Raw genomic sequence first — 15,773 nt, 5'->3', positions numbered from 1 at the left:
ATGGGAAGATATCATATGTTTATTTTTATTACGAAAATTATCTCAAGTACTGATAATACAAATACAAAATAGTTCGCATATATACCCAAAACAGTGGTGTGTAGTCTCGATATGTTTTGGAGACTACACAAGTCACGAAAGACCTTGGCCACAAAGATCAGGGATCTGTTGTATAAACTTGGTTTACAATATGTTGGAATATATCTGAAAAGTCAGAAATGTTGACATGTTTTATAAGTGCCTTGATGGAAAGAATTATGCATACTTTTGGACTATGGTTTGAGGTTGCATATTAAGCTAGACTTTTAATTCCTGATGAAACGTTAAATTAGGGCAGAAAAGTATATCATGTGTTACAAATAAATGGTACTAATCATCTTTAAGTAGAATGTGGCTTCATAATCATGATTTGATCATAGAGAACTTCACTTAACAAAAACCGAGAGAAAATGTCCATATTTTGAGAAAAATGGTCAAACGTGTTTAAGACGAGAAACTTTTTATTAGGATATCCGTTGAATGGCTCACTTAGGAGAAATATGGTTCAATTATACACATGAATACATCATTTTATTCAGCACAAATACCACTACAAGCTTTGAAAATGAATCGGGAAAAATATGCAAACTTACCGCTTTAACACTCCTGATAAGATTTAAAGACGTACATAGCAATGATTTGTAAATATAGGTGTAGACAGAAACTGTGGACATGAACTAGGAAGTCACAGCCACATTAATTGATATAAAGATTATATTAGAGGTATAAATTACCATATATAGATACTCTTGTGTACATTGTTGTTTGATTCACGGGCATTAAAGAAATGTTGATTTTTTTTATTTTTTTTATAGCAGATCTGTATCTATTTTATACAAAATAACTTTTTTTTGCTACTTAAAGAGTTGATAATTTGTCAACGTACATGGCGAACTAGAATACTATTAAGAAAGTTGAGTTAATCCATTTCATTTTCACAATACGCTAGCATTGCCATAGTCAATAGTGTCAGTAAGGATCACAAATATAACACGGATTTCTGTCCACACTCATGAAACTCCTGCTGCCAACATCAATTCCAACATCAACTCTATTTCTAGTCGGTAGTATTTACAAGAGGAAATTGGAGATCTGTTAATTCATTTGGTCGAACCCTTCACAATAAAACTCTGACGTCTTTATTACGTGGGGAGGTCAAGGTTAATGTTAATCCTCACTGTAGCGGACTGATTCAAATCATATGTGACAGACTAACTAACCGGTCAGTTGACGTTGACAAAACAACGGCGGCAGCCATATATTTGCGGAACCTAATTTCCATGGACTTTAATATCCGCTCGAGAATTACGGTCAGAGACGCATACAATACATATGTACCTTCCATGACGTGTTAACTAATTAATGATTTCCGAATATCTCATTTTTACGCCGTCTTTTCGGCTACATGACAAACAAACGGCGTCGTTGGTTAGAATTTAGGACTACCTGAAATGTCTCGAATTAGGAAGGTTTACGCAATATAATATATTATGCATTGACTTGTGTGGCGTGTTACGGTCTAGCAAGTGTGTGAAATTTGCGCTATGTTTCCATATAAGCATTGCTGATGATAATGGATAGAAAAAATGTGCACCTATCACTATATATTTCCTGGTATTGCTATGAGCCTGACGTGACCATCTCCGGCTTAATATGGGATCTGCTTCCGTGCTTTTCGCGAGGAAGGAACGGCTTAACATTTAGAATCTTTCTTTCCTGTCTGGTTACTTTCACTAGCTATGTCACGGCTTTTAACCACTGTACTTAGAGTCCATTCAATACAGACAGGTTGTTAGAACTGATCCCTGTTTCAATAAAAAATTATGTTCTAAAGTATATTATCGAAATTTTTCTGCTGAACCTGAACAGGTATCGCAGATCACATATTGCCTCATTTTGATCGATTTTGAATTGGAATGCCGTTTCCAATGTAGATATCACATGCAAAAAATTCTTGCCAAGAAATGATTGATTTTTTATCGATATATACAGATATATACATGTATAAAGTGTGAAAAAAAATTTACCAATCCATGAAATATCAATATGTATATAAATTTATTATGATTAAATTCACTGTAAATTGCAGCAGAGTTCACAAAAAAAAAAAAAAAAAAAAACCTCCTCGAAGCAAATCGACGCATTCGGAACACCTCTTAGTAAATCATGATGTAGGAGGTGTGCCGTTGGAATTTCAAGGATCACTGCAGGCCATGACGTGAAATATTCGTCCTATTGAAAAAACCTACCCAGTTAGAAATAGAGGAAGCAATTTTGAGTCGTGTTCTATGAGCGGGAAGTAATTACCGGAAACGGTCGACAGCCCGGTAGCAAGTATTAATGTATAAATAATCATCTTATTAGGGTTTTTTTCCCTGTAATTCTGCATGTTTGTCACATTTTCATTCATGTTCTTTGTGTTCGTCAGCTCTTCTTGTATCTATCAAGGAACGTCTTGTTCATCCAATGTTTTGTATGTACGATGTCGTTGATAGGCAAAACACAATACTGGTAAATCTAGACGTTTGCATTATCAATAGCACCAGGAATTAGCACTGGTTTACAATGAGTTTCGTTCCAGGTTTTAACATCTGTCGTTACTCAATTATCGATTGCATATTGCATTCATCATAACACTCAAATGGAAATGTCACATGCACAACATCATCATGAACAACAACAAATCATATGAGTAGCTTTATGGGATTAAAAAAATAATCCATGTTTAAAAAAATTTAAATTCTAGCAAAATTCACGAGCAGTGTCTGATTAAGATATTTGAACTCTTTCTGGTATCATAATTTCATAAAAAGTGTTTTCATCATTTACATTTTTCTCAGTCGCCTTCCAGGCTACAACAATGTGGTACATCACTGACGACAACTCGATGGATGAACGGTTGTATACAGTCCAATCAACAATTTGTTTGACTTATCAAAATGTGAACGATGCATTAAAGGATGTTGTTCGCTTGTCTTTTGTGCAATTTCTTTTTTAATTCGCTCAAAATTATTGTTTATCTAATTGAAATACTGATGGCACAGTTGTCGGTGTTTTGGACTTCAAAAAAAAAAAAAAAAATTCTTAGTCGTCAGTTAGGTGTCGTATATCGTAAAATATGGAACTGTGCAATATGTCAATGCACTTGGTATACGGCGTTCATTTAAAGGACAGAAAGCAAAAATGACTTGAACATGGACTTGAAATACAAAAAAATTGATAATGATCGATATCAAACGGTAGGAACACATTTTGAATCAAGTATTAATCCATCTGAATTGTTTATAATTTATCGATAATGATAGTATTGTAGACATTGATCGTTCATACTAAAGACGTTCAGTAAGCCCCGTATGTTGTTTGTCATGTGACATTGTGTGACCCAATTACGTTATTTTACATCAATCATTTATAACTAAGATTATAATACCTGTCAATTTCACAGTCAATTATTTGATACGACCTTTTCCTTCCTCTAATGAAGCGCTGAATGTAACTACCGCAACCGCAAGCTTTTCACCAGAAACCGGATATGTAATCAAATATTTCTCGTGAAATAAATAGGTCATCTCGGTGTAAATTTAGAAGAGAAATTGAAACAGGATATTTCCTAAAATGACCAGGAGAGTGATCATGAAGCGTACTGAGATTACATGTGATTAAAGCATCTGTTTAGAAATACTATCAGACAGAATTTGACATTTCTTAGAATTCAATACTGTGAAGAATGAAGAATTGAGTGAATAATCCGTACAGATATAGCAGGTATATGAAAAAGACAGAACCACTTCTCATTGTACGTGTAAGTAATGAAATGTCATTGTTATTCGATTTCTTTAGATTAAAGAATAAGAAGTCTTAATTAATGCATTAATCAAATCGGCAAACGTTGAAACATATTTGTGTCATTAAACTTTGGGGCCTATCACCGTTAGGTTCTAGATACATACTATTTTTATTGTCATCGAATTAAAGCTGTCATTATTATCATAATTCATAATTATATACTAAAACATTAATAATTTTCGTGCGACAGGTAAAATTCGTATCTTTATTTTATTTTATTTATTTATTTATTTATTATTATTTTTGTAAATTTAAGCTAGCTGTCTATTACTAAAAATTAGTCAATAATATTTTTCTTTCCAAAGTGTTGTTTGTGGTTCAAAGTAGCGAAGCAATATCTTTTCCCGTGTATAATTTCTATAAGTCATTTAGATGGTGGCGCTATTCCAGCGTTGTTTGGTGTCAGAAAATTGGGAGGTCATCGGGCAAAGAGCTTTCTTAATATTAAACACTTGATTTGTAAATGATGTGTGTTGTTCCCTGAAATGCCAACAACACGAGCTATTACGATAACGGCGTTATCTCCCTTCTTCTCATTCTGATCTACTAGAGTTACTTCCCTTTGCTTCAATCTGTCTGATGGTATAGCGATACGATGCATCCTTCTAGACCATTTCTTTCACAACATCAATGTTCTCTTTCTGTTCCCGTTATCTAATAGTGTTTCTCTTCTACTGTTGTTAAATCTGCTGAACCAATTGTTAAAAAAGAAATGACAGAAATGTCATGATTACTGAATAACTCTGCACGTGTCTGCTCAGATGTATGTTTTAAGAACAGTGAATTTTTACTCTCAACCTTCATTTTAACATTCAGAATAGTGTTGCTATTCAGAAAAGCATGATTTGTTAAATTCGGATAGAGTAATGTTGCAATATTGCAAATGTACTAATGTTTAAGTGTTTTTCGAAATGTAACAAAAAGCTATGTAATTTATATTGCAGTTTCTTAAGAAGGCCTTATATTGCCATGATCTATTGAAAGGACCTCATATTTAACGAAATTATCAAATATCCGACGAGATTTGAAGAAACATCAAGTCATTTATGCAATGTTCGAGATTGCAGGTGAAGGACTTTGTTGATGGCCCGCAATCGCAAGCCTCGTTTTAACACATATACGATCTTTAGAAAATATGTTTCATTATAGGTCAAGTGTACCTTTTCTGGATCTTATGAACGTTTTCTATAATTAGTTCGGATTTTTCTCAGCCGCACTCAATGTTTCTATGGCCATTAACATCTAGTCCAAGAAGGACGAAACGGCTGTATGGCGCAGTTTTGCTCTATTCTAATAATTCTAAAATTGTATTGAAAGGAGCTATTCACTTACAAATCATCCACACTCCTGACTAAGAGTTTTTGTTTATGTTGTATCCTCTCGGAGGATGACACCTAGTTTTCTGGGAGTCAGTGAAACGATCTAAATTCTCACACGGCATATCGTGATATTATGTATGATTGATTCTAACACTTACTGAACACTTAAATTTATCTTTATTCATGAGAACGAATAACTGTTTAGGTTTCTAATTTATTACGCTTAGCTTTCCAAAATCGACGCGTCATGGCCAGGTCTACACGAGTTATCTACCGTTATTTGTTCTTATGTCTAACCCACTTTATGTAAATATCTACAGTGACGTGTAAAACAATGTAAATCGTCAGTCATAAGTTAGGAAATGTTTTGTAATTAACCATAACCATTCTTCATTAATTTTCAGATGGTGCTGACTCTTACACCACCGACTCCCGACTCAAATCTGACTCCGGCATCATCCACAGAGCGAAAATCAAAACAATTAAGATCACATTTGTGGTAGTGTCTGGTATGTATATATACTGTTAATACTGACACAGTGTCTGGTATGTATATACACTGTTAATACTGACATAGTGTCTGGTACGAATATACATTGTTAAGGCTGGCATAGTGTCTGGTATGTATATACACTGTTAATACTGACATAGTGTCTGGTATGTATACTCACTGTTAATACTGACATAGTGTCTGGTATGTATATACACTGTTAATACTGACATAGTGTCTGGTATGTATACTCACTGTTAATACTGACATAGTGTCTGGTACGAATATACACTGTTAAGGCTGGCATAGTGTCTGGTATATATATACAATGTTAAGGCTGATATAGTGTCTGGTATGTATATACACTGTTAATACTGACACAGTGTCTGGTATGTATATACACTGTTAATACTGACACAGTGTCTGGTATGTATATACACTGTTAATACTGACACAGTGTCTGGTATGTATATACACTGTTAATACTGACACAGTGTCTGGTATGTATATACACTGTTAATACTGACATAGTGTCTGGTATGTACACTCACTGTTAATACTGACATAGTGTCTGGTATGTACACTCACTGTTAATACTGACATAGTGTCTGGTACGAATATACATTGTTAAGGCTGATATAGTGTCTGGTATATATATACAATGTTAAGGCTGATATAGTGTCTGGTATGTATATACACTGTTAAGGCTGACATAGTGTCTGGTATGTATATACACTGTTAAGACTGACATAGTGTCTGGTATGTATATACACTGTTAAGGCTGATATAGTGTCTGGTATGTATATACACTGTTAATACTGATATAGTGTCTGGTATGTATATACACTGTTAAGGCTGACATAGTGTCTGGTATGTATATACACTGTTAAGACTGACATAGTGTCTGGTATGTATATACACTGTTAGGGCTGACATAGTGTCTGGTATGTATATACACTGTTATGACTGACATAGTGTCTGGTATGTATATATACTGTTAAGGCTGACATAGTGTCTGGTATGTATATACACTGTTAAGGCTGCCATAGTGTCTGGTATGTATATCACTGTTAAGGCTGACATAGTGTCTGGTATGTATATACACGGTTAAGGCTGGCATAGTGTCTGGTATGTATATACACGGTTAAGGCTGGCATAGTGTCTGGTATGTATATACACTGTTAAGGCTGACATAGTGTCTGGTATGTATATCACTGTTAAGGCTGACATAGTGTCTGGTATGTATATACACTGTTAAGGCTGACATAGTGTCTGGTATGTATATACACTGTTAATACTGACATAGTTACACTGTTAAGGCTGGCATAGTGTCTGGTATGTATATACACTGCTAATACTGACATAGTGTCTAGTTTGTATATACACTGTTAAGACTGACATAGTGTCTGGTATGTATATACACTGTTAATACTGACATAGTGTCTGGTATGTATATATACTGTTTAGCCTGACATAGTGTCTGGTATGTAAATATACTGTTAAGGCTGACATAGTGTCTGTTATGTATATACACTGTTAAGCCTGACATAGTGTCTGGTATGTATATACACTGTTTATACACTGTTATGACTGGCATAGTGTCTGGTATATATATATACTGTTAAGGCTGACATAGTGTGTCTGGTATGTATATACACTGTTAATACACTGTTATGACTGGCATAGTGTCTGGTATATATATATACTGTTAAGGCTGACATAGTGTCTGGTATGTATATACACTGTTAAGGCTGACATAGTGTCTGGTATGTATATACACTGTTAATACTGACATAGTGTCTGGTATGTATATACACTGTTAATACTGACATAGTGTCTGGTATGTATATACACTGTTAATACTGACATAGTGTCTGGTATGTATATACACTGTTAAGGCTGATATAGTGTCTGGTATGTATATACACTGTTTATACACTGTTATGACTGGCATAGTGTCTGGTATATATATATACTGTTAAGGCTGACATAGTGTCTGGTATGTATATACACTGTTAAGGCTGACATAGTGTCTGGTATGTATATACACTGTTAATACTGACATAGTGTCTGGTATGTATATACACTGTTAATACTGACATAGTGTCTGGTATGTATATACACTGTTAATACTGACATAGTGTCTGGTATATATATTCAATGTTAAGGCTGACATAGTGTCTGGTATGTATACACTGTTAAGGCTGACATAGTGTCTGATATGTATACACTGTTAAGTTTGACATAGTGTCTGGTATGTATATACACTGTTAATACTGACATAGTGTCTGGTATGTATATACACTGTTAATACTGACATAGTGTCTGGTATGTATATACACTGTTAAGGCTGACATAGTGTCTGGTATATATATTCAATGTTAAGGCTGATATAGTGTCTGGTATGTATATACACTGTTAAGGCTGACATAGTGTCTGATATGTATACACTGTTAAGTTTGACATAGTGTCTGGTATGTATATACACTGTTAATACTGACATAGTGTCTGGTATGTATATACACTGTTAATACTGATATAGTGTCTGGTATGTATATACACTGTTAAGGCTGACATAGTGTCTGATATGTATACACTGTTAAGTTTGACATAGTGTCTGGTATGTATATACACTGTTAATACTGACATAGTGTCTGGTATGTATATACACTGTTAATACTGACATACTGTCTGGTATGTATATACACTGTTAATACTGACATAGTGTCTGGTATTCATATACACTGTGAAGGCTGACATAGTGTCTGGTAATTTATATACACTTTTAATACTGACAAAGTGTCTGGTTTGTATATACACTGTTAATACTGACATAGTGTCTCGTATGTATATACACTGTTAAGCCTGACATAGTGTCTGGTATGTATACTCACTGTTAATACTGACATAGTGTCTGGTACGAATATACACTGTTAAGGCTGGCATAGTGTCTGGTATGTATATACACTGTTAAGGCTGATATAGTGTCTGGTATGTATATACACTGTTAAGGCTGACATAGTGTCTGATATGTATATACACTGTTAAGACTGACATAGTGTCTGGTATGTATATACACTGTTAAGACTGACATAGTGTCTGGTATGTATATACACTGTTAGGGCTGACATAGTGTCTGGTATGTATATACACTGTTATGACTGACATAGTGTCTGGTATGTATATATACTGTTAAGGCTGATATAGTGTCTGGTATGTATATACACTGTTAAGGCTGCCATAGTGTCTGGTATGTATATCACTGTTAAGGCTGACATAGTGTCTGGTATGTATATACACGGTTAAGGCTGGCATAGTGTCTGGTATGTATATACACTGTTAAGGCTGACATAGTGTCTGGTATGTATATCACTGTTAATACTGACATGGTGTCTGGTATGTATATACACTGTTAAGGCTGACATAGTGTCTGGTATGTATATACACTGTTAAGGCTGACATAGTGTCTGGTATGTATATACACTGTTAATACTGACATGGTGTCTGGTATGTATATACACTGTTAAGGCTGACATAGTGTCTGGTATGTATATACACTGTTAATACTGTCATAGTGTCTGGTATGTATATACACTGTTAAGGCTGACATAGTGTCTGGTATGTATATACACTGTTAAGGCTGACATAGTGTCTGTTATGTATATACACTGTTAATACTGCCATAGTGTCTGGTATGTATATACACTGTTAAGGCTGACATAGTGTCTGGTATGTATATACACTGTTAAGGCTGACATAGTGTCTGTTATGTATATACACTGTTAATACTGCCATAGTGTCTGGTATGTATATACACTGTTAAGGCTGACATAGTGTCTGGTATGTATATACACTGTTAAGGCTGACATAGTGTCTGTTATGTATATATACTGTTAAGACTAACATTAAGTGCTTTGTCTTGCTATTGTGTACGGAAGCGTATTCCGGCCACGTTGTGTTTTATCTTATCTCGAAATTTCGAGATAGCAGCTTAAAATTTTGAGTTAGTAACTCGAAATTTCGAGTTAGTAATCCGAAATTTTGAATTAGTAAGTCGAACCCGAAATTTCAAGAAAAATAAAACTAAAAAGATATACGATATGCTTTTGGTATTGTGAAATGGGTGTTACACTGCGGAATATATTGTGCCATGCACCTTTGGTATCGTTTTGGAGTGTTCAGTTTGTACTATTTTTGTTCTTTGTTTCAGTGTTCATTGCCTGCTGGGGACCATTCACCTTTTACTCCATACTTCTCCTGTATCGTGTAGTACCAATAAATGGATCCTACTTTATCTTAATGTCCCTTGCACCACTCAACAGCGTGGCTAATCCGGTGGTGTTCCTGCTCTTCAATTACAGGACTCTGTGTGAGCGGAAACGGAAACACCGACAGGATATCAATGCCACTTCCACCACCACCAAGGCTACCTTCACCACCTATATACACAAAGATTCGGATTGGTCGAAAAGTTATCCACTGTCACGTGTTCATTAATGTGACGATGTTTTGGAATGTGGCAAACTTGGTGACTCTTGTGTGTGATCATTAGGATTCGGGTTTATCAAAAGGTTATCAAATGTACATTTATGCTCCTTGATTAGTCAAACTACTACCCAGTACCTGAATGACACTGGTAATATTGTAATGCTTTATTCTGATTAAGATTATATTTTCAACTACCTGTAGTTCGTAAAGGTTTAGTCGGCTACTTCCTTGTTTGCTATTTTATCGAATCTTTAACATTCACGTCAAACGTGTAATATTGTATCGTTTGTTAAAACCAACTCCGACTATGTTTTGACAATTTTTATAGTGCTTTATGGAAAGGAACACTGCTACGGCACATTAACAATTACAAAGAAGAACAGAATCAAGATCTTGCATGAACCTGCAACAATTGTTTTTTAAACTTCATTGTCTTATTTACAAATTTACAATCTGGATAAATATACACTAATGAACAAAAATGAAGCGTTTGTTTTCTTTATTTCTATGTTCTATATATAGAGCATTTTTAGATGATTCTTGTTTGTGCAGAAACTGCCATACTTACATTTATTTAATTTTGCGAAATTGAAAAGTCTCTCCTCTATTTAAAAATGAAATGATGGGATCAATTTTCAGTCCTCTACTTTATGATTATGCAGCTACTCGGACACTCGTGGTAATCAAACAACACATTAGCATTTACTGTGCTTTATTTCTTTTCACTCTTCCGATTCTTAATGAAGTACGATATGATACGCATCCTTTCTACTCAGGTTAAAAAGGAAGCAATGTACAAGGTACCAAGGAAGACAAGCTGATATTGCTTGTTAAATGCAAACAACATATCAAAAGAGAGATCAACGTAACATCTAATCTCTATTTTGCTTCATGTATCATTCATTCAACAAATATGGCGTTCTCCTATGGCGCGGATCTGACGCATAATGTGTGTTTTACATTCTAGAGAAATATACAATTATATATCATTAATTCCCTCTCTGTCCAAACAAGTATCAGGAAAAACTGAGATAATTACAGGTATTATATTTTTTGTAAACATCTCATTCTCCTCCATTACATAACAGTCACGTCATTCATTTTTAGTACCTAATATGACGTCATAAATCAAAATAAAATGTAAATTATTTGCATATATGTACTTGATGAGTAGGAAGACCCTTAGCTAAGGTAGCGATAAGAAGTAAGTAATAAACTAGATTTTTTTCGTTGCCGCAAGTAGTAAGAACGAAGCAAAAATAGATATGTTATTGGTTTCGATTTTGTTGAGTATAAAACGTTTCGTGTGTTTTTTGTTTTTGTTTTTGTTTTTCCTGAATTCACAGGAGGCTCGCTCTAAGAACACAATGTTTAAAATGAATTTCATTTGAAATCAACACACTTGTCAAGTAAGGGATACTTACATCTGTGTATTGAGAATCAACAGAGATTATAGAATCCCACACAGTAGGATCAAACATTGCAGATTAATTTTTCCTTCACCTTCTCAGCATTTTTAAAAAGAAACCTTCTTAGTAGAATTAATTTATTACATATTAAAACAAGAAAATGCCGGCATGTCAACATAATCTGAATCCAAACACAAATTCAATAAAACTATGGCAACATATAAACAAAAAAGATCTACCCGAAAACGTAGACGGAAAATAAGACCAGATGTTCCGGAGGAGTGTGCCTCTTCTGCTTTGTCGACTACACCCGCCATGTAAACCTTGGTCAATCCAAGAAAGTAACATCACATTCTCAAATGAGAACAAAGTATAAAATAACTAACAGGTAAACTAACGAGCATCAGGCACGTTCAGTTCCATATCTCACGAAGAAATTAAATGTAGGGGAATTGGCGTAAAAAATAACAAAACAAAAAAAAATACTTGGAAACTCCTGAAAAAAAAGTATTAGGATAATCTCCTTTATCGATGATAACTGCGTACAAATATTTGAAGAAAGCAATGTCACGTTCCCAAATGAGAACAGGGTAAACAACAACGGAAGAGACAGGTAGATGTATACGTACATGTGAAAAGCACATCAAACATTACATCGCAAAAGCCAATAGAATATATCCTAATGATATTATTATGACAGTAAAACTTTCCCATCAGTTTCATTAACCTGCATTTCTGTAACCCTGTGTTGTGAATTTGTCTGTCAGTTACCGACATCTTCCAAGAAATTCATGATATTCAAAACAAACCCTTGAATATCTAATCAACTGCAACAAGTAAGCACCATACGTTTGGAATGCAGGTATGTTTCTATCCAGAAATGGATAAACTACAAAAGGGAAATTGAAATCATTACGCTTTTAATGCAGCTTGGTACAACACTCTCCTTGGTAAATCAAGGCATCGATCTAGGCAATTTATTTATGTTTTGTTTCCAATTCAGATCTCTATTTTATCATTTTAGAATCCTCTTAACTGCAGAGTAATCGTTATTGCGACTGTAAATTGTTAAGCGTTATGCTGCATTGGTTTATCTTTGTTATGTCGGTCTACATACTTTTACATGTATGGCATTTATCTGAAAACCAAATGCCTCAGTGACCTTGGTTTCAAAACGTATAGACAACGTTAATAACCGATATGATGATGACGGTATCTGTGACTTTGTTGTGTTTATTGTTTTGCTGTGTTCTTTGACCAGTTAGCTGTGTTCAGGCGTCATCTCATTGTAGATGGTGATAACATATTATCTGAACCATATACAGGAGACCACTCGTATGTCAGTTATAGCAAATGGAGTGGGATTTATTTCTATTGACACTACCATATCACCAGAAACCCGTCCGTTTCTCAGCTTCCTTGGCAATTCAAATCGACACAATTATATCATCATTAATATAGGTAATTGGAAGGATCATTTTACCATGATGTGTGATATGTTTAAAACAGTGTGTCTTAAAGTGGCATGCTACTGAACAATACTGTACAAAGCACTAGTGTCTACATACAGAATCATAATTATAAACAATGTGAACTGATATTGGGCACCGCTTTCAATCATTGAGGCCATTATGTCAAAGCATATAATGGATCTGTTTGGTATAATAAAACGTACAAACACTAAGAACACAAATTCGATAAGATCACTGACAATAGTAGCTCCGCCGAACGGATTTGGAATATGTAAACATGCATGGCATTGAATCACGTATAGGTTATAATTGGGTACTGAAACGGAAATCAGTTCAATAACAATTATATCGTTTTTATCTAATTATTGTCTGTCATATTTACGTCTGATTTTATGTAGAAAGTGCGAAATAAAAGAAACAATAATGAAAAATAATGACATGTGAACAGAATTTTTATTCAAATTCAAATTCTATGATACTGGGTCAACGACACTTCGACTCACGTCATGTAAACCTTGTAATCCAAGTACGTAATGTCACGTTCTCAAATGTATCAAATACGTCCAACTTCATATTACACAAGAAAATAGAATATTTCCTGATGACGACTGTGAAACTTCCCCATGATCTTCATCAGCCTGCATCCCTTGAAACCATTCTTTATTTGTTCAGTTATCGACATTTTGTACGAAAGTCGTAATATCGGGAACCCGACCGTGGATATCTTATCGTTTGCGACATTGAAACATAAGTTAAGGAATCATGGATGTTGGTATCCAGAAATGGAAAATTCACAAGAGGGAAATTGAAATCATGACGCTTATCATACTGCTTGATTGAACATTGAATTCGTTATAGAAAAAATCAAGGTAGTTATTCTGACGAATGTTAATATGTTTAATATATATCTGATCCAATTTTAATGTCTGCAAATAAAGGATGTATATGAATAAATTGTTTTCGCTTCTTTTTACAAGTTATAATGTGGAATCAATATAAAAAGTGATTGTTGAAATCAAGGTGAGAAATTACTTTTGGTCCTTTAATGTCGACCGAACACGTGTGTATTTAACAAGTGATTGCCCTATGCTGGAATCATAGAATATCTGTCCTGAAGGTTGCCGAACAAGGAAAACTTATTTTTCTGAATTGATATTTGTAATCGGTCACTTTTTTGTCAACCCCAAATCATCTTTAAGATATTGACCGTTATGTACTTTATGCTGTTTTTAAATATCAGATATATAAATATTACAAAATTTATTGAGTAACAGAGTCATTGCACCTTCCCATTTATATTCTGACTTCTCTTACGATCACTTTGAACTTCCTTCAGTTGCTTGCCTCACTCTAGCAGTTAGGCAGGTTGCCATCCATTCAATTATAATATTAATATTTTACAAAGGTACCTAAATAATGTAAAGGCTTTTCTTGACGTTCAATGTATCCAAAGAGAAATTTGTGCACCTAGTATTACGGAACGTATGTATCTTGTTTTGTAAATGATAGAGTATAAAATGGCAGTTATTTAGATTAGATTTCAATTGGAATAGATCAGGACAAAAAGGAAACGTCTATATTGATATATGTAGATGGATATACACACATATACTACATATCGGTTTTGCGTCAAATAATTCTAGAAGATCGAATATCGTTTGATGCTTAAGCAGATAGACTGTCATTTGAAAGAAACATAATTCATTAAAAACTGGAATATGAGCGTTCTCTTTTCGCTAAGTGTAATTATAGTTTTCTTTCAAATGAATTCAGCAACGATGCTGAACGACAAGTACAGAATTGTTTTAAGGACAAAGGAGCAGAACCATGTTGGATCAGTCATACAAAGGTTGATCAGGAGGTCAAAGATCGGATGCGCTATCACGTGTAACTTGCCCCAATGTCTGTCGTTCTCTTACAACTCTGTCACACGAGAATGCAAGACTTATGGGGATGAAATTTGTTACCATGACGACGGTGCTATGTCATCTTCACTAACATTCTACGTAAGGAATGTGAAGAGTCTACTTGGAGGTAAATATGTTTTAAACTCTACTTAAAAATTTAACTCGAATGCATGCATTGTATCGTCTAAATAATAAAAAAAAAATATTTTCATAATATGATAATAGAAAAATAGAACATTATATTAAATGTTTGTAAGTGAAATACTATTTAGACCCGACTCTTAACGAGTGCACAGTTGCAACGGATCCATAATGAAACCCTTGGTGAAATGATGCATGATTTACAGTATTTGTGCTGAAATATTTAGTTAGTTTATATGTAGATATGTAGCGAAGGACATTTCATTGAGGTTTCACGGATATCACAATTTTTGTTTATTTTATGGTATGTGTATAAAGATTAAGTAAATGTGCTATGATAGATTTGCATTGCAAAGAATGAAATATTATGACATTTAAAACACTGATATATCCGTTACTTTCTCCGTCAAACAGTTGTCATGGCCAACATATATAGAAAAATGACGTAAAGAATAATCAACTTGTTAGACTTTTATAAATAGTTCAAGTCATTTAGAATATACCCGATTCACAAACTACTATGTCTTCTATAAGCCGTTACCTGTGTATATTCAAGGAATATACAAAAGACACATAGGTGACAAACACTTAACAATCTACGTCTTTGTCATATCTGCTTGCAAAGATCTTACACAAGGTCTGAAAAATACCTATGGTTGACT

General features: G+C 34.2%; 2 protein-coding genes across 2 annotated transcripts in view; both read left to right on the top strand.

Moving 5' to 3' along the window:
* Positions 1–10,191, top strand: part of LOC132552045 (cardioacceleratory peptide receptor-like) — a 31,508-nt gene extending 21,317 nt beyond the window's left edge. The window contains exons 5-6 of the mRNA XM_060216185.1: positions 5,609–5,713; positions 9,905–10,191. Coding sequence (XP_060072168.1) covers positions 5,609–5,713; positions 9,905–10,191 — 392 coding nt within the window. The remainder of the gene's footprint in view (positions 1–5,608; positions 5,714–9,904) is intronic.
* Positions 10,192–14,841: 4,650 nt separating this feature from the next.
* Positions 14,842–15,773, top strand: part of LOC132552044 (microfibril-associated glycoprotein 4-like) — a 9,338-nt gene continuing 8,406 nt past the window's right edge. Inside the window, exon 1 of the mRNA XM_060216184.1 lies at positions 14,842–15,097. Coding sequence (XP_060072167.1) covers positions 14,842–15,097 — 256 coding nt within the window. The remainder of the gene's footprint in view (positions 15,098–15,773) is intronic.

This window comes from Ylistrum balloti, unplaced genomic scaffold (assembly GCF_031769215.1).
Source record: "Ylistrum balloti isolate Yb309-2 unplaced genomic scaffold, AGI_CSIRO_Ybal_v1 Utg370232, whole genome shotgun sequence".
Taxonomy (NCBI): Eukaryota; Metazoa; Mollusca; class Bivalvia; order Pectinida; family Pectinidae; genus Ylistrum; species Ylistrum balloti.
The sequence above is the reverse complement of the archived record's forward strand: the minus strand, read 5'-3'. Positions and strand labels throughout refer to the sequence as shown.